General features: G+C 35.0%; 1 protein-coding gene across 5 annotated transcripts in view; it reads left to right on the forward strand.

Moving 5' to 3' along the window:
* Positions 1 to 20,209, forward strand: part of tbc1d1 (TBC1 (tre-2/USP6, BUB2, cdc16) domain family, member 1) — a 57,622-nt gene that overhangs the window by 34,850 nt on the left and 2,563 nt on the right. For all 5 annotated transcript variants that reach the window (XM_058762633.1, XM_058762721.1, XM_058762799.1 and 2 more), the window contains 6 exons: positions 899 to 1,087; positions 5,210 to 5,371; positions 6,283 to 6,444; positions 11,602 to 11,846; positions 17,097 to 17,256; positions 19,297 to 19,466. In XM_058762633.1, the coding sequence (XP_058618616.1) occupies positions 899 to 1,087; positions 5,210 to 5,371; positions 6,283 to 6,444; positions 11,602 to 11,846; positions 17,097 to 17,256; positions 19,297 to 19,466 (1,088 nt within the window). The remainder of the gene's footprint in view (positions 1 to 898; positions 1,088 to 5,209; positions 5,372 to 6,282; positions 6,445 to 11,601; positions 11,847 to 17,096; positions 17,257 to 19,296; positions 19,467 to 20,209) is intronic.

The raw sequence follows: 20,209 nt of genomic DNA on the forward strand, positions 1-20,209 counted from the left end.
CAAGCAAAAAGGGAATTTTGAGGTCTCGGATCCACCCTATAGTTTGGGTGGTGTTCGCTTTATTTTTAACACCTCTGCCTGTATGCATGGACACTTGTATTTGAGTTTCATGCATCTGTTTGTATTTCTGTGTGTTTTGTGGTTTGCTCTTTTGTTAAGTGTTAATTTCTGCAAACACGAGAGAAAGCAACAAAAAAATCTTGTGGAAAACACATGCCATTATGCAATACACCTGCTGTTTATTAAAGTGTGATGAAATCAGAGACTTTTGTTCTTTTTTTTTTTTTCTTCTTTTTTTTCAATTTCTGAACTTACCAAATTTTACCTTATTTCTAATCTTTTCTCATATTTCTTTTTGTTTGTCATTTTCTGTTTCTCTTTATTTTATTAATGTTTATTTAATATCTTGCAACAATATTTACTTAATAGGGACATAACTTTGTACAAAAATATGCTGTTAATCATATGAAAATACTGGGAATGTCCTTTTACTGTTTTTTTTAAATTGTGAATTATATGGCAATTCATAGATTCATAGTTTTTACTGCTAAAACCCATACGTTTTGCATTTATTTTGCAGTAAAATTACATATGTCATGTTAAACCATTTATAGTTTTTTACTTTACAGAAAAAGGTCATTTTTATACTTTCCATATAAAGTTACACACCGTTTTTTATGGTCTACTGACTACATACTGCAATTCTGAATCACAAAACTTCACTGGTCACTGCTGAAATCATGGTATAATGACAAACATAGACATGATGATATTAATAGTTGATGTAGATGTTGTTTACTGTAGATGATGTTGGGTGACATTGTTGGTAATTTATGTATGCAAATGTTGGTAGTTCATGTTAATTTATGCTATTGTGACAAACTATTCTGTTTTCCAGAATCCACCTTAGAGGTTGGCAACAGAATGGCGCTAGGAGGTGGAGTGGGGGGTGGGGACAGCATCCTGGGGGCGGTGCCAGAGGAGAGGAGAAAGAGGAGTGGGGCACAGTTAAGAGCGTTATGGAGGAAAGCAATTCTTCAACAAATTCTCCTGCTGCGGATGGAGAGAGAGAATCAGAAACTACAAGGTGAAACACAAACACTCACACAATAACTATTATCACTGTGAACATTGTCAATTCCGCATATAAATGACCAAGTAACAAAGTGGCAGTAGGATACCTTTACAAATTCAATTAACAAAAATGAAATCAATTATGCGACTCATTTTGGTTTTAGATTTGCTGTTAGCTCTAGTTTATATTCACCTTTGCACCAAAATTGGCCATACATTATGTTAGCTTATTTAAGTTTATTACTATTTTAGTTAAAGGGGTGGTTTACTGCTTTTTTTCTTTGCTTGATTGTGTTTATGGGGTGCAATATAACATGTCTAAGTGTTTCGTTTGTTAAAAAACGCCTTATTTTTCATATATTTCACCTTTATTGTAAGCCGCTTTCTCCTCTGTCATTTGAACGACCGGTTGACTTCCTGATTCTCTGAAACCACTCCCTCAGAAACAGGCAATGGGCTCAGATTGGTCAGTTGGGCCGGTGTGTTGTGATTGGCTAAACTGCGTACTGCACATTGTCTGGAAACTTCACGCCCATTAACTTCACGGGCGACAGTTGCATGTGCTGCGGTCAAATGTAAATAATGGTGTCAATATTGCCGTATCAGTTTGACCCAGAATCAGACCCAGAAAGCGGTAATGAAGAGAGTCAAGCAGAACTTCCGCAAGCACGGCTCTTACAAACGTTTCTGAATGGAAGTTTGCTGTTGTGATTACATATAATTTTTAAAGTTTGTACACGTTTGTCTTATACACACAAAATAGCATCGAACTAACTGGCCACTATAACCAAACAGCGTTGGCTTGTTTACGTTCTTGATCAAATCGAAAAATTACGTCATAAAGTATACATGGAAAATACATTTACAAAATTAGTACATAATTACAAATTCGGGTCCAAAATATTTGTACGCGTTTGTCATAGACACACAAAATAGCATTTAACTAACTGGCTACTAAAGCCAGCGTTGGCATTTGTTTACGTCCTTGATAAAACTAAAACATTATGTCTGAAATTATACATGCAAATACATTTAAAATGATTAAATCTTACTAACAGGTTGTGGCCCAACAACTGCTGCCTCTGGTTTTTAAGTTGGAACTGCTCCATGTTTTAGTAATAGTTTCTGTGTGAATCCGGCATTGAACTCTGAACTCTCTTGATTCTGGAAGCTGTCTTCCGTAAAATGCGCAGCACAGAGAGCTAAATTAGGATTGTAATTGTCAGGAACATAATCAAACATAAATTTTAACCATTGCTGACGAACTACAGCGTCCGTAGGAAGCCCGAACACAGAAGACCTGACAGCTGGGTGAAAATAACACCGTTTCGACGGCATGGCTACAACTCTCCACTATAACTCTTCCTCTTCGACAAAGCCGCAGAACATGGCCTTGCCCCCTCTTTGGCATGTTCCGGAGGGAGGGGTTGATGCAAATTTATGGGTTTTTTACGTATGCAACCCGGGAAGTATCTCGTTGTAGTCCCATATGAGTCGTTTTTGTAGGCATTAAACTTCCTGATTTTTAAAAGACGATATCTCCGCTTACGTTGAACTTTCAGCAAAGCAACTTTGCAGATACTGTTCATGCACCAACAGCAACATTACACACTATTTAAAATGAAAAAAGTGAAATACCGTAAACCACCCCTTTAATGCTAGTATTATTCTGCTTGTACAAGATCTTACATTTTTTTTAAGGTAATTGCGACATCCAGATTACTTAAGATTTATTCAATGAATAGCATTCAGTATTAAGACTTTTTTCCTGATACGGTTCTTGGGAACTCAGATCTGTTTTTAGGTCGTATGCCACTGTCAGACAGGTGATTTGTCTGGCATACCTTCAACTGGCATACACAAAAGCACCTCCCATAAACAGTAGCATACACACACATATACACACACATTTCTGCACAACCTGGCGCACCCATATGCTGCCTTACCTGGAAGTCCCTGCTGCAGGTTATGAGATGATCATGACAGGTGAAGAGCTTTGCTTGCACAGATGCGGTCTGATTTGGGTGTGCTCTTGATTGGCAGTGTCACGTCCTGCCCCGCCATGCCCAGTCATGCTTCTCATGACCTGAAAAGAAAGGACAGAAGCTTGAAAAGAAAGCAGCCAGACCTATTGAATAGGGTGTGGGCATAAAGAAGTGGGTCAGAAGATGTGTACTGGGAAGACTGTCTGCCCTACATCTAGCCTGTGTTTATATTACCACTTTCCCTCTCAATCACGTAACTTCTGATGTTTGACACTTTGGAGACTTCTATTTCTGCTTCTTTCTTCTTCTTTTTTTGGCCCCATGGGTAAGGATGGGTGGGGAGGGTATTATTCTCTTTTTCCTGAAATTTCGCTTCTTGCATCTCTTCCTGTGTTTGTGTGTCTAAAAGAGAATTTTCACTGGTGCAATAAGTAAATTGTTGGACTTAAAATAGAAAAAAAATAGGACTTAAAATAGAATTTCATTGATACAGAATTTATAAAAAGTCCACAACTTTTTTTAATGATAAATGGTAATAATGGTGTAACGAATTAAAATAAAGCAAATTATCATACATACAACAATAACAATACTCTTTCACACAATCAACTTTTTCCCAATTCAGTTTTTGTATCCCAGGTTTATAAATCCAATTTAAATATTCTATATGTATACTACAGTTAAAAGGTTTGGGGTCAGTAATAATTTTTTATTATTTTTTTAAAGAAATTAATACTTATATTCAGCAAGGATGCATTAATTTGATCAATAGTGACAGTAAAGGCATCATGTTACAAGATTAAAAAATACGAGTGAGCGTGATCATCCCTTCCTCGTTATTACTAGTTTTAACGTGAAATAAACTTGAGCTAACAAGTCACCCCTCACTTGATCGCTCAATTAGCGTTTCAATCGCGGAAAAAAAAAATTTTTAAAACGGCTTCAAAAACAAAATGTCACGCAGCATTTCATTTTACCTCAGGCAAGTCATCAGTGTCTACAGCTCGTTATTTTCTAGAGAAATTAAGTCTAGTGAAGAGCATTTTGCTAAATATTACACAATATACTTTATTATATTTTACTGTACCTCTTAGTGATGTCTTAATTGTTTAATGTATGTTTAAATAAATATTTTATGAAACAAGTTATGACAAGTTATTTCAACAACAATTAGAAATTGTATAATTTAGAAGTTAATTTAAAAACATGTTTGCATACAATTTTTTTAATTTGAGTGTTAATTATTATAGTTAAAAATAAATAGTATTGAAGTTTGGGCTCTGTTGTTAATTGTAACCTTATAGTAATGTTAAAGGGCTCCCTATAGTTTAGAGCAGAAGCTGAGGTAGATTTTTATCCCTAAGAAAATTTTAATTATAATTGAATTCCTTTTAAGAAAGAACAATTTGTTCAGTAAACCATTGTTTAATAATAATTTAAAAAAATAAAAAATTTATGTTTAGTTTTTTTCCTCCTGCTGTGTTGAACCATACTGAACCGTAACGTCAAAACCGAGGTACCGAACTGTCATGTTTGTGTACTGTTATAAAAGTACTAAAGTAGTAGTAAAGATGTAAAAATTATGGTTTTATTTCTTCATTTTGGCAGATGAATAAACCGCCTAATCCTTAGACTATGGCAATAAAAATAATGTATGTATAATAAATAATTATGTAATAATAGCAACAAAAACAGCTACTGTTGCATACTATTATTCTTAAATATTGTTCTTAAAATTTAAATGTTTTATTTTCATGTTAGTGTTGGGCTATGTAATTTAAGCTCTTTTTCACATCAGAACAAATAAATGTTACAGAAAAAGTTAAGTAAGGCGCCATTGACACATGTACAAATGGGAAAAAAATTTGAGATCTCTAGACAGGTTTTTTCAAAGTTGAACGCTGTTTAATGCAAAAGATATCAGATGTGAGTGCAGTGGTTAAACACGTCTGTTTAGACTGTGTTTACATAGAAAAACAATGGAAAAATAGCGCAGTGGAATGTAAAACACGTTCTGTGTGAACGGACAATAAGTCATTAAATTGAATGCACTGTGGTGTAATGTTGTAAATGTTCTTCCAACTCAACTGATTGTCTTTATTCTGCACATTATTTTTAATTTCTTAAATTTTCATTCAATGTGTGTACAGCATCAGAGAGTGATCTGCAGTGCAGACGACTGAAGCTGGACTATGAAGAGATCACTCCGTGTCTAAAAGATGTAACATTGGTCTGGGAGAGAATGCTCAGCACCACTGGGAGGTCAAAGGTCAGATTTGACACTGAGGAGATCCACAAAGCTGTGGGACAAGGTAACACACACACACACACACACACTTAGATACATAAAAAATGTAAAAATGGGTTGTATGAGGTTTTCTTAGCAGCCTATTCATTGAATGTTTTGACACCTGGATCAACTGAACTACACCTGTACATTGAGTGAAGAGTACGTAATATGTTGTTTTAGACATTTCGTGTTTTTTATTGGAGTATAGGAGCTTTTCAGTTTTTTTATAGGAGTATAAACTGAGTTAACTTTGTGCATTTGTTATTTTAAAACCTTTCATTTGCTTTTCTTGAAAAAAGTGGATTTTTAGATGTTTGATGTTTATTTGGAGAATGTGTCTGAATGTTTAATAATCATAGATAGAAGAGCTATCTCTTTGATAAACAGGTTTTTATAGGGGTAGTTCTGTAGAATGATTGGTGAGATTGCACGCACCTATGCACACACCTGTTCATGTTCAGTGCAACTGTGGCATTTACATGAGACATTCACGGACACGTACTTGTACAGATGTTACACGGAGATCATCATGTTATCACAATGAATCTGGTGTAATTCTTTGCTTTTGTGGAGACAAAATGCTGAGTGTTTGCAATTCTTTGTGGTGCCACTAGTGCCACAGAAATTACTCAAAGAGCCGTTTTTTGCATCTGTTTTTGGATTTGTGATGTTTGTGTATGTCATTTTCGGATGTGTGTGAATGGGGAGGGGTTTGCAGGGATGCGTGTTACCTTTTTACGTCAGTCGTTGCCAATGTTGACTTTGTCTTCTTGAAGTGATTTTATGGACCTCCGTCTACATGTCAGATGAGATCACACACTACTGAAAAAGCACTCAAAAACTGAGGTGTTGTGCTTAGGCATGTAAACATTCAAAAGATCCCTCAATGAATCACTTTTTCTGCTCTTCTTTCTGTTTTCCTCTCCCTTTCAGGCGTCCCTCGTCAGCATCGAGGAGAGATTTGGAAGTTTCTATCAGAGCAGTATTTGCTGAGGAAGGAGGTGCCCAGCACCAAACCTCCTACCAATGACACTCCTTACAAAGAGCTTCTGAAGCAGCTCACATCCCAACAGCATGCCATCCTCATAGACTTGGGTTAGTATTACAAACACAATGGTCTGTGCCACAACCTAGTGAGCTGCATTGCTGTCTTACGTAGATGCCATCTAACTAAAATGGAACCTTATACAGTCATGGCCAAAAATATTGGCACCCTTGGTAAATATGATCAAAGAAGGCAGTGAAAGTTAATCCTTTTAATCTTTTATTTAAAAAAATTCACAAAAATCTAACCTTTCATTGGAGAATAAGAATTTTAAATGGGGGGAAATATATTATGAAATAAATTTTTTCTCTAATACATATTGGCCACAATTAACGGCACCCTTTTATTCAATACTTTTTGAAACCTCCATTTGCAAGTTTCGCAGCTCTAAATTTTCTCCTATAATGCCTGATGAGGTTAGTGAACACCTGACAAGAGATCAGAGACCATTCCTTCATCCAGAATCACTCCAGACCCTTTAGATTCCAATATGTATTGGCTCCATGTTGGTGCTTCTTCTCTTCAGTTCACTCGTTTTCTACAGGGTTCAGGTCAGAGGACTGGAATGGCCATAGCAGAAGCTTGGTTTTGTGCTCAGTGACCCTTTTTTGTGTTGATTTTGAGGTTTGTGTTTGGATTATTGTATGGTTGGAAGATCCGAACATGGCCCATTATAAGATTTCTAACAGAGTCAGTCACTTATTGATTTTTTTTATCTGTTGGTATTTGATAGAATCAGTGATGCCATGTGTCTAAACAAGATGTCCAGGACCTCCAGCAGAAATATAGGCCCACAACATCAAAAATACAGCAGTATATTTCATTGTACACATGTACTTTTTATCCCTGTGTTCACCAAACCCATCTTGAGTGTTTGCTGCTAAAAAGCTCATTTTTTTAGTTTCATCTGACCATAGAAACCAGTCCCATTTGAAGTTCCAGTCGTGTCTAATTACTGAATATGCTGGAGTTTGTTTTTGGATGAGCGATGAGAATTTTTCTTGAAACCCTCCCGAACAACATGTGATGTAGGTGCTGTTTGACAATTTTTTTTTTTAAGGTTTTCTGACCCCGAGACTCAACTATTTTCTGCAATTGTCCAGCTGTGGTCCTTTGAGAGTCTTTAGCCACTCGAACTCTCCTTCTCACCGTGCATTAGGACGATATAGACACACGTCCTCTTCCAGGCAGTTTCGTAACATTTTATGTTGACTGGAAATTCTTAATTGTTGCCCTGATGGTGGAAATGGGAATTTTCACTGCTCTAGCTCTTTTCTTAAATCCACTTCACTAATTTGTGAAGCACAATTATCTTTTGCTGCACATCAGAACTATATTCTTTGGTTTAACTCATTGTGATGGATGAATAAGGGAATTTGGGCTTTGTTTTCCCTCCTATTTATGTTTCTGTGAAACGGGAAGACATGGCTGGATAATTTCATGTTCATAATCACGCTGGTGTGCTCAAAATTGTAAATATGAATGGGAATATACTTCAGAGATATTTTACTTTTTACTTTTAAGAATTTCTAGGAGTACCAATAATTGTGTCCAATGTGTATTTGAGAAAAACATTAATTTCATAATGAGATTTTCCCCCATTTTCAATTGTTTTAGTTCAATGAAATGTTAGATTTTTGTGAATTTATTAATTTTTTTTAAATAAAAGATCAAAAGGATTAATAATGCAGGTTTATTTTCAGAGCCGCCTTCGATCATATTTACCAAGGGTGCTAATACTTTTGGCCATGACTGTAAGTGATCGATTTGGAACACTCTTCATAGGCAACAACTGTGCTTGATGCACGAATATTGCTCCTCACATGAAGCGCACAGGAGACTTGGACCACAACTTTCCCCAATTAAGTCTTACAATTATTAAATGATTTAAATGTATTTATACTGACATATATTTTAATTAAAATGCTAAAAAAAAAAGTTGTACAACATTAAACAAAAACATTTAAAAACATGGAGTCCTCAGCTGTTGGGTTCAGTAGTTCATTATGTAGTTATTTATAAATGTAATGTAAAAGTATTTAACTACTTTTTGGTGTTGAGTGAATTATTATTTATTATATTAATACTGTTCAAAATTCTGGGTTCAGCAAGTTTTTTTTTTTTTTTTTAAGAAATTACTACTGTTATTCGTCAAGGATGCTTTAACTTGATCTAAAGTGACAAAGACATTGATATTGTTACAAAAAGATTTTATTTCAAATAAATGCTGTTCTAATAATAATCTTAGATTATAGAATCCTTAAAAATATCTGCTGAAAATTTAGCTGTGCCATGTCAAGAATAAATTACATTTAAAATATTTTAAAATAGAGAAAAAAAGTTATTTTAAATCATAATATTTCACAATAATACTGTTTTACTATATTTTGCACAAGAAACCTCCTGCAAAAACACACAAAAGATCTCCCTAACCACAAACTTTTGAACCGTAGTGTGTGAATATAATTTTTTATAATATAATATTAATATAAATTATTTTATTTCACTTGTATCGGTCATGAAAAGTTATAAAAATTATTAAAAAGCAGTACAGTGGAACTGGCCCTTAAAATGTTGTCCTGGTAGGCAGCTCACTAGGTTTTAGAACAGTTACTCTAGTCCTTTTGTATTGCCCTTAGTACTTTGTTGTCTTTGAAGGTGGTTGGTTATCTAAATCATTGTTGAATATCTAGTAGACTTATTGTAGTAAACTGCATGTGTGTCTCGCAGTTGCTCAAGATGTTTTGCCTCTCAGAAATGTCTTGAGCAACAGAGACATGTCCAGTTGATTAACTCAACAAGACTGTTATTTGGTGAGCTTGCTTAATGTTGTTCTAGCGTACTGAAAAACAGCTATTCTGCCTTTCTGTGTCTTAAAAATGCACACTAACTTGCTCATGCTTGCTCTGGAATTTGTTCAAAAATTGTCATCCGAGTATACACAAAAGTCTCCATTCTTTGCAAAATGATCATTACCTCCGTTATTATAGAGAACAAACTTCTGCAGAACCTCAGGCTGAATGAATGGTTGAGACTCTAGCGGAGATAGGCAGATGTGAAGATGGAGAGATTAATGGGGAGGCTCAGACAAAGAAAGGGAGGTGTCGTTGGCTCTCAGAACAGTGACAGCAGGGAGAAAGAGAGATAGATAGCTTTACAACACAGGAAGAAACCTAATCTTATAGGAATGTATATTGTTTGTAGGAAGACGCCCTCTCAGACATGAACATGAAAGCTCTTATTCAATGTAGTGCTTGCATGCGTCATGTGTATATTCAACCAAAAATTATTCAGTCAGTGATATTAGTAAGAACTTGTTTTTTATTAAAGTAAAAAACTGTGGATAAAAACGTCCGCTAAATGACTAAATGTAAAGTGATACAATATTTCAGTTTTCATTTCATTATATGCCACTTCAGGTGCATACATAGGGCCAGTTTTACTAACAGCTTGTGCCAGCACAAACCATCGTTTGGCGTTAAAATAGTACTGTCAGGATTTACTAAAGACGTGCAGTGACGAATTAGCGCTGAAAAGGCGTGGACACAGTTATTTTTGCGCCTGACCTTATTGAATATGCATTTGTAGGAATTTCCCTTTCAGATGCAAAATTTATGGGAGGAGAGTATTAAAACGAATCACGCAATGCGATTTACTAACGTTTGCGCTCGTCAAATTACTGGCATTTGCGCCATTATTTAACACCCAAAAAGCATGTCTTAAACTATTTTGCGCTTAAAATGGCTGCAATTGTTGTCACTTGGAGAAGGCACCACAGAGAGCGCATGGTAGAAGGGAGAGGATTTTTTTCCACATGTATTAATTTATTTGGAATGCCAGAAGAACTATCAAAACTTCTTGCAACCCTTCTTTTTTTTTTGTCTCTGGTTTTTTTTAACGTACTGTGGCTTCTTTATTTCTTTATTATTTATTTGCAACTATGATAATTTGCGCTGCGCTTCATATATTGTGCTGATCAATATGTAAATGAGATGTTGCATCTTCTTGCGTGTTCTTTAATTTGCGCGTTGGTAGTAAATAACCCGCAGAAATTTCCATGCCCATCGCCGCTGTTTTGGAATTGCGCTTTCACGTTAATTTGCCCTGTGTAGTAAAACTGGCCCATAGTCTACATTTTGTAAATTTCCTGTTTTCTGTTTCCATGTTACAGTAAAAGTGTTTTTCAAATTGTCAGAACTTTTTATTTTTATTGGGCACCTGGACATTGTGAAATCCCAAGAAATGAACAAGTGGACTCTGCTGCTAAAGCAGCAGTGTTCCATACCACCCACTGGTCTGAATGGTGTCAGTGTATGAACAGCAAACTGTATGAAATTAACTTTACTGTTAGTAAAAGTTGGATCTTCATTTTCAATAACCGACTGGATCTGATAATAAGAATACACAATGCTGTATAGGACATTTCAGAATCAGGACCAAATTCTTGATATTAAAGGAAAATCCGATATGCTCTTCATGCCAGAACCCATTATCTTTTAAAAACATTTTATGAAATTGTGCTGGTTTAAGTTTATTTGGGAAATTACATTTTTTAACAGAGTCAACCGTAATAATTGATTAATTGTAACAACAGTTCATACATTATAACACTTATCAATTCATTGTTACACTATGCATTTTTAAATTCAGTTATAATTATTTGCGACAAGATATAATGTATTACAATGCACATTATGAATAATTACAATGCATTATACCCTTTAATAACCCTTTATAATGCATTATACATGGATGCTTAAAGTAAAGTGTTATCAAGAAGTCTAATATTAATCATTTGCAGATTCCACAGTTTGATATTTATGTATGTAACACTGAAAATGTGACTTAAGTGCACAAAGAACTTGGTCTCTGTATGAACCTACATGAGAGAAGCATTGTGTGAATATAAGCATATACCGTAAGTACATGTAAGTTGAAAACCAGCACCTGGTTCATTATACAGTATCAAATATTGGAGCCCTAGTTTGTTCTGTCCTTTTGTCAATTCTTTCTGTATACATGTGGCTAAATTGCTGCACACCCTTGAGAGTAACCCTCTGAACGAGACTGAACACAAGAGGAGATTGAGCTGAAAGAAGGGGGGGTCATATGCCTCTGCCAACATCAACAACAACAGCAGCATTGTTTTACTCAAACTGCACTGAAAAAAAAGAATACTTGAATGATTATTCTTCTTCCTCTCCCAGGACGTACATTTCCCACTCATCCGTATTTCAGCGCTCAGCTGGGTGCTGGCCAGCTGTCTCTCTATAATCTACTGAAGGCATATTCTCTGCTGGACCCAGAGGTGGGTTACTGCCAGGGCTTGAGTTTTGTGGCCGGCGTGTTGCTGCTCCATATGAGTGAGGAAGATGCATTCCACATGCTCAAATTCCTCATGTACGACATGGGGCTGCGGAAACAGTACAGGCCTGATATGATCATACTGCAGGTACAGTAACATTCACATTGTCACGTATGGTATATGATATCAAATAGTATTTTTTCCCACTTAATGTTTTACACCTCAGTGGAGCTTTTGACACATTTAAAAATGATTAACACGCGTGAAAAAAAGAGTGCAGCCATATTAGTGGCTTTTATTCTACATGAGGGTGATTTTTCTTCATGGTGGCTGCTATGTTTAGATCACATGACCAGACAAATACTATTCACTTTATTGCAGTAAGCAGTGCGTTATTTAGAATAATCTGCTTTCTTTTCCATTGAAGAAAAAAGTCAAATGGTTTGGAATAACATTGTTGAATTAATGATGATAGAATGTGTGTGTGCTCTCTTTAAAGGGTCATGAAACCCCCCGTTTTCAGCACTGGTTATTTCTCACCACAATTTTAAAAAACGCTAAAAATGTGGGCGTGGTGCGCAGCGGAGTGGAGGGGGAAGAGGGGAGACAGACAGACAACACACGCAGCTTTCATACAGTTTCATTTCACTCCCATCGAGTTAAAAACACAGCCATTTGCACTCTGCATCGAACACATATATATGAGCGCGCTGTTGCACCTCTGATAACTTTTTAGACTTATTCTGCGGCGTTTATATTGTTGGAGAATTACAGTTAAAACCCAAGGACCAGGAACAAAGACCAGGAGTCAGAGATGCGATAAATTAAAGAACATAGTTTGCAGTTTCATCAGCAGAAGTCAGCTTCAACACTCGTGATGGAGTTCGTAGGCCGCTCTGCGTACATGTTCTAGACACCAATAGTTATACTCTAACAGAGGTCACTAATTACGTCTATACATAGGTAAGCAAGATTCTGGTTGGTAGATAAACTTAGAAAATCTCCACACATGGACGTAAAACTCGAAGCATATCTTCTAGTGATTATTTTGGTGACAATTGGTCAGAGGTCAGACGCAACAGGTCTCTCCAGAGACGTATATCTGTTACCCTGGACATCAGGGTGATGGCAAATGATGATTTCCTCCTAGAACTCTCTCTCTGCATCTAGCTGCAAAGATAGACATTCACACACATACGCAGAGAACACTTATCTGTACTTCAAGGTTGCCGGGCTCTGCCCTGAATCTGATCAAATATGGTTAACTACACACACACACACACACACACACAATGAGATCAGCTTCTTAGAGAGTAAAAAGGCAGACTAAAGCCATATTCAGCTTATTTTCTAACATGCATAAATGTAACTGTGATAAATAATTATTCAAGAAATAATTATATTAATTAATATTATTATGAGGGCCATTGTAGATCTGCAATGCACTCCTTCAATATAAGCCTTTTGACGGCTTGTGTCACGGAGATGTAAAAATGGTTACACTCACTAAGTGAATGAATCGTGTTTGTACCGAACTCTTATTACAAAGCAAAAACAAACAGTCTCCTTCGATCCATGAGCGTTTCTCTCAGTTAATGTACGCAGTCTCACACTCTGAAGCGTCTGTCATAGCAAATCAACACATGCTGTTGCGAATAATTAAGCGAAGCGTCTTCTCATAGGATAAGACAGGGTTTCCGCGGGTCCTTAAAAAGTCTTAAAAAGTCTTAAATTTACTTTATCAAAAGTCTTAAATTGTACAAGAAAGTCTTAATTATGATTTCAAGAGGTCTTATATTTGGGTACAGACCAGAATCACGATGCAGCTTAATGTGACAATTAAACTTCAAAAAGCTATAAATAAATATGAGCGCAGCACGTTTCAAAGTCCGGTGCTGCTTTGTGTTCTGCTGTTACCGCGGAAACCGTTCGAAAGCGCCTCCTGCTGGCAGAGAATGAATGCGCATGTTCAATAAGGCTGTTGTTGTGAGTAGTGTATTCATGCAATACCAGAGGCTGTAGTTTCAGAACCGGATTTCTAGGACCCTATATATATATTTTTTTTAATTATTTTATTTATTTATTTTTTGTATGTATGTATTATGTCAGGTCTTCCAGTCAGTTCTATCAAACCTTTACAATTAATCCAGAACATGCAGCAAGATTAATTTTTAATGAGCCAAAAATAATGTAAGAAAGAATGAAGAACATCACACCTCTGTTTATCAATTTGCACTGGCTACCAATAGCTACGGCCACTGGCTCTGCACCCTTTACCTAAATTAATTACTTCAGACTTATGTGCCTCTAGAAGCTTCGTTCTGCAAGTGAACGCCGCTTATTGTACCATCCCAAAGAGGCACAAAATCACTTTCACAGACTTTTACATTAACTGTTCCTTCCTGGTGGAATGACCTGCCCAACTCAATCCCAGCAGCTGAGTACTTAGCCATCTTCAAGAATCGCTAAAACACATCTCTTCCATCTTTATTTGACCCTCTAACTCTAGCACTCTCTATTCTAATTCTATTCTTTAAAAAAAAAAAAAAAAACCTTGCTATGTGTACTGCATTAAGCTAACTGAGACTTGTTATAGCACTTGCATACCATTGCTCTTTTGTTGATTTTGATTGCTTCCATTGTCCTCATTTATAAGTCGCTTTGGATAAAAGCATCTGCTAAATGACCAAATATTAGTGGCTCATACTATTTTATAGCACTTGCTATTCAATTCTGTATATTATTATTTTTAAGGAATTATGTAGTTGTTTAATTGTATACACTTAATTATTGTCCTAACCAACTCCTAACCCTAAACATACCCGTTGGTAACCCTCTTGAAATATTTAACCTAATTTATTTCAATATATTCTATATATTCTGGTTTTAAATTCAGTTTTCTTGGAAAGAAAGACTTGTGTCTGTAAGAGACTTCAGTTCATTAGCCGCAGCGCTTCATGTCTGATGTATGACAAACTTAAAGTGCAGTAAATGGTAAAACACTTGCGGTACAAATTGGTGTGATTATTAGTACTTCAATAAATGTAAAATAATTTGAATACAAATACTAATTTACAACATCCAGCATCACAATGAACTGTTTTGCACAGCTAAAAGGCTAAATGGAGATTGCTGACTCCCCCTCAAATGGTTCACGCTAGCTCTTACATTAAAAATAAGATGGAAAGATAAAAAATGAATAGTTTCCATGGATCTAGTCTTTGCATCTGTTTGTTTAATGTTTGAATCAGGTCTCCTCTGTTGGAGTAGATAGCGCTGTCCCAAAAATAGGGTCCTAGAACTGCAGCCTCCGGTATTGCAGGAACATTAGGTTTTTTGTTCAGACCAATGTGAAAATCGACCCATGTTTTTACCTTGCAAACACGCAGAGCTGTAAATGTGAACTGGTGGGTCAATAAGAAGATAATTCATTATAAAAATCTAAACAGTAAAATGTGTTTGTATGTTATTTAATTAATATAATAATTTATTGCTAATACTTGTTTAAATTAATGTAATTAATATTTTTGACTCATCCATTTTCTTAAAAAATGGTTTAAAGGCTGAAATGTGAAGTGTATCATTTTATAAAACGTTTTGTTTTCCTGAACACTTATATCTGAACTGTAAATCATGCTTTTTACAGTCATTTTACAGTTTAATAGTTTACCATAGACATTGCCCTACCCTGATCATATGGTATTAATTTTATTTGTGCAGGTCTTAAAAAGGTCTTAAAAAGTCTTAAATTTGAGCTTAAAAATCCTGCAGAAACCCTGATAAGAACGCGCAGTCTCATGAATAATTTAATAGACACCGATGCGTCATCGATGTGCCCCGCCACGTCACAAACTGTGATGTCAACACGATGTAGATTTTAAATCTGGAAGACGAAAATGGCGCAAAAAAGCTTAAAATTAACCAGTTTTCTCCAACAGTTAAAATTATCGGATGCTAACATTTTCTTCTATGATTTGCAACACAGACACCTCTGCTAAAATCTCAGAAAAAGTAGCCTGGGGTTTCATGACCCTTTAAAATCCTTTTAAATAAACATTATGTGTAGGTTATCAGTGATTGGATAAATGGTGAGTTCTTTAGCCAATTAGATCAAATATGTGTTCCTTGGGTTTCTGATCCAACAATCACGTATTAAATTAATCAAAATTGACTGTAAAGACATTTATAATGTTACACAAGATTTCAACATTAATATTAATAATAATAATAAATGTTTCTTGTAGAAATTTTTCATATTACTGACAGACACTAGTAAAAAGTAATATATTTAAAATACTTTTATTTCATACTAAGTGTACTTCAGATCTATTAACATATTTACTGACATATGTCTCGAGACTTACTGATATAAAAATTATAACTTTATTTGGAGTACTACTTGTGCACAATGCACATTTCTTAATATTAAGCCTAAAATGTGTTTTAATGTGACTCTTGATGAGGATTGTATGATCTTTGATTAATCGGTCTTTAAATGCCAAATATTTAAAGTGTACCTAAAGTATACTTGCAATAGTTCCACTTTAGAACAATCAAATATACTTCAGTATATCTTTAGTTGGACTTCAACACAATTAAAGTGCATCAAGTACAAAATCAGTTGTTCCAATTTAGCAGACTTCAAGTATACTATTTTAGTATACTAAAAGTACAATTTGAGGGTATTTTTATTAAGTAGTACATAAATGCATAAAAATATATTTATAGAATACCTAGCATGAAATAAATATATTTCAAATACATTTAAGTATATTTATTTTTCACTAGGGGAGGTATCCTGATTTCAGTGTGACCACATGTTCTGCCCTACAAAACCAAAATGCAAAATACAAACAATGAGATTTTTGATTCTTTCAATCTGAATGTAGTTGAGACAAACCCATTTGTCTGAGTATAGATCATTGTTCTATAGACCCAACATGTAAATACGTAGTTTATGGGATAGATTTTGCATGACATGAAACCTTCAGTGTGATCAGTGTTTAAGTTAAATTTTTTAATTTGTGTTCAGTTCATTTGATATTCAGTAATGCATTGCATTCCTTTATACTGCATTTACTGCAACCATAAATCAAAGACACATAATCAGTCACATAATATGTAGGCTTTGACAGCTCTGATACAAATCAAGCAACAAAACAAAACAAAAAAAATTCTACAGCCAAGCATGCATGAAGAATCTGTTACGATAACTTTAGGCAGTGCTCAATAATGACATCACAACTAAGCAACGTGGTTAAGGTTCATAAGATTAGAGAGATTTTTTTAAGTGTGTATATACAGTTTAATTAAATGATAGCAATATTTTGTCAGGCATTTTTTGTATTCTTCTGACTGATATTGTCAGTGACTGTTTTTCTCTTCTTTCTTTCTTAGATTCAGATGTATCAGCTGTCTCGTCTGCTGCATGACTATCACAGGGAGCTGTACACTCATCTGGAGCAGTACGAGATCGGCCCCAGTCTCTACGCTGCTCCCTGGTTCCTCACTGCCTTTGCGTCACACTTCCCTCTTGGATTTGTGGCTCGAGTGTTCGGTGAATGCACACACCCTCAGGCACTCTTCAATACACAAACACACTTTCAATACACCCTTCCAATCCAAATAAGTTCCTGCGCTTCCCCTTTACCACAATGCTTTTTATAATTATACATTTAAAAAACACGTTCATTTAAAGCAGGGCCAGTCCCTTTGGACAAGCTCCTTGCTCAAGGGCATAATAGTGAGTTGTGTACAACCTACAATCCTTGGTTTTTTTTACCAGCCCAGATGTTTAACCACCAAGCCATACCAGCCACAGGTTAAAAGCATCTTCTAGTGATCTAAAAAGTAAAAAATGAAACCACGTTTAGAGATATCAGCAGGCTGATCAGATGTCAGTGTGGATTGCCATTCACTCGATTTCCTTAGAAGTGTTTATGAAGATGGCCTACATGTTTGACATTCTTTTGTCCGGAAGGATACTGTGGAACACATATATAACAGCACATTCTCTCTCTTGTCGTTACCATATAGTCAGGTGCACACGTATCTGCACATACACAGACACACCCTGTCTGCAGAGAGATATTAATGAAATGTTGCAAGTTGGCATAAATTTTCATCTTGAGGGTTGGTTTTTCAGGTTGCGGAAGAATATTGCACATACTTTCTTAAAACCCCTAACCCTAAAATATAAACTTTGGCGCATAATTCGCCCTGCACCGTTTATGCTACAGACATGGATAATACCTGAAGTCATGCGTCTCATTTATATATAACAATTGAAAAGGCAGCTGCAGTCTGAATAGAAAAAATATCAGTTCAGTCTGTATCAGATTTTAGAAGGTACAAATGTTCAGAGAAAAATAGTTTTAGAACAGTAAAATGAATGTATACATGATGGTATTGTTCCCAATGTTACTAGTAAGGGTTTTTATATATATTGTTCATATTTTTTTTTTTGCTGAATACAGTTTTTCTGATGAGGTTTCAACCGACAATCTGTCCTTCACCATTTATGATTTCAGAATGATAAATTCTCTAACTCTCTTTATCCTTTGCATCACACTTTATCTTCTGTGGACACGCTAAAGTTAATTATGCATGGTAATCACAATCACTGATGCCTAACGACTGGCGCTAACTTTGTTTTGCTTAATCACAGTTCCGTGACCGTGTGTGTGGTGTGATTATAAGGTTGAATGTCATTGACCTTGTGACACACAAACTCACATACCATTTTCTGTGGGTAATCTCTTGAACCATCTTGAACCATCTTGTTTTACGCACACTGACTTACACATACACATTTCTATTGACAATCTTTGTCTTTACACACGCATACACTTCTAAACAAACATGCAGCTCTCAACAATTCTATTCTTCTGCTTTTCTCATTGAAAATGTATTAAATTATATATTATATCAATTATAAATTGTTCATATATATTATTTTATAGCATGACATTGAGAAAATATGAATAGATTTAAATAATTTAACTATATTAAATAATATAAAAATCATTATTAATATTAAATAATTTATTATATTTTATTTTAATATTATATTCAGTATTATTTTTTTATTCATAAACCACAGCTAGGTGGGCATTAAATGATTTTAATGCATGATTTTGAGGCAAAAAAATCACCCTCTGCATATTAGATACGTAATATTATTATTAATATGACCTTTTTTTTTTTTTTTTACATTTAACTACTGGTTTTATTTTAATTAAATAAAATAAATAAATGACAAAATTTCGTGAAGCAGTTTAAATAATTTATTTTATTTTTTATTTTTAGTTATTTAGACACCATTTTAAATTATTTTAATATTGCCAATTTATTGTTTATATGCCATAGCATGAAGTAACTGTTTTATGTATATCGTTAATAATTATTGTTTTACTGTTCTCTGCCAGGATTCTAATATCGGTTTAACCATTATAGACTATTGAACTTCATTTGTGAACATAAATAATATTTTTATTGTATTACTAATATACACTATTGTAGTCAAATGTTCTTTCTTCTACTTTCTGGGATTCCTTGAAGTAAACTGAAAAGTATTTATTGATTTTATGTCTTCCAGACATGCTGTTCCTTCAGGGATCAGAGGTCATCTTCAAGGTGGCCTTGAGTCTTCTTGGTAGCCACAAGCCTCTGATTCTGCAGCACGACAATCTTGAGACGATTGTGGAGTTCATCAAAACAACCTTACCCAATCTCGGCCTTGTGCAAATGGAAAAAACAATCAATCAGGTAACATCTTTGTCAGTGTTAGTGTGCACTATACCTGTATTCCAAATAGACGTCCAATTCGCATATACACATATGCACTTTCACTCGCGCTAAGTGTCAAGGCGGTGGCACATTTGGGTGTGGATTCTATTTGTGCTTTTGTGGTGACAGCAATATACGTGTGTCTTTCCCTACACAATCAACACATACTCGTGTTCGGGTGTGTCCTGTGTTCATCTTCATATGTGGTTTTGCATAAGTACTAGTTTCATCATGAGCTCGGCACAAATAATAGATGGAGTTAGTAAAGTATGGGTGTTGCTCAGTGTGTGTCTGTGCATGTATGTGTGTTTTATGTCTGAAACGATGTAAAGTGTTTCATAAAATAAATTTACCACAAGTTCTCTCCCATCTCCTGGATATTTAAAATTATGCCCAACCATGTACGATTAATAGATTTAGCAGCAAGAAAATAATTTACATACAGCAAGAGTAACAACATGAACAAGTGCGATAAGCAAAACCAAATATCTCTTTATTGACTCTCCTCTTTATTGAATTTAAATTTTTTGAGGACTATCCCTTATTATAAAAACTTATAGGCGAATATAAATTTTTTTTAATTAATTTAAACATTTATTTTCATTAGTCTTAATTTGCTACAGTACAAATTTCAGTTTTTTTCCTTTAAAAACTAATATATTGTTCAAAAATCTTTGATTTACTTTGATGTCAAGGAAGTATGTGTGAGCACCTTCCACATT

Source organism: Onychostoma macrolepis, chromosome 01, assembly GCF_012432095.1.
Source record: "Onychostoma macrolepis isolate SWU-2019 chromosome 01, ASM1243209v1, whole genome shotgun sequence".
NCBI lineage: Eukaryota > Metazoa > Chordata > Actinopteri > Cypriniformes > Cyprinidae > Onychostoma > Onychostoma macrolepis.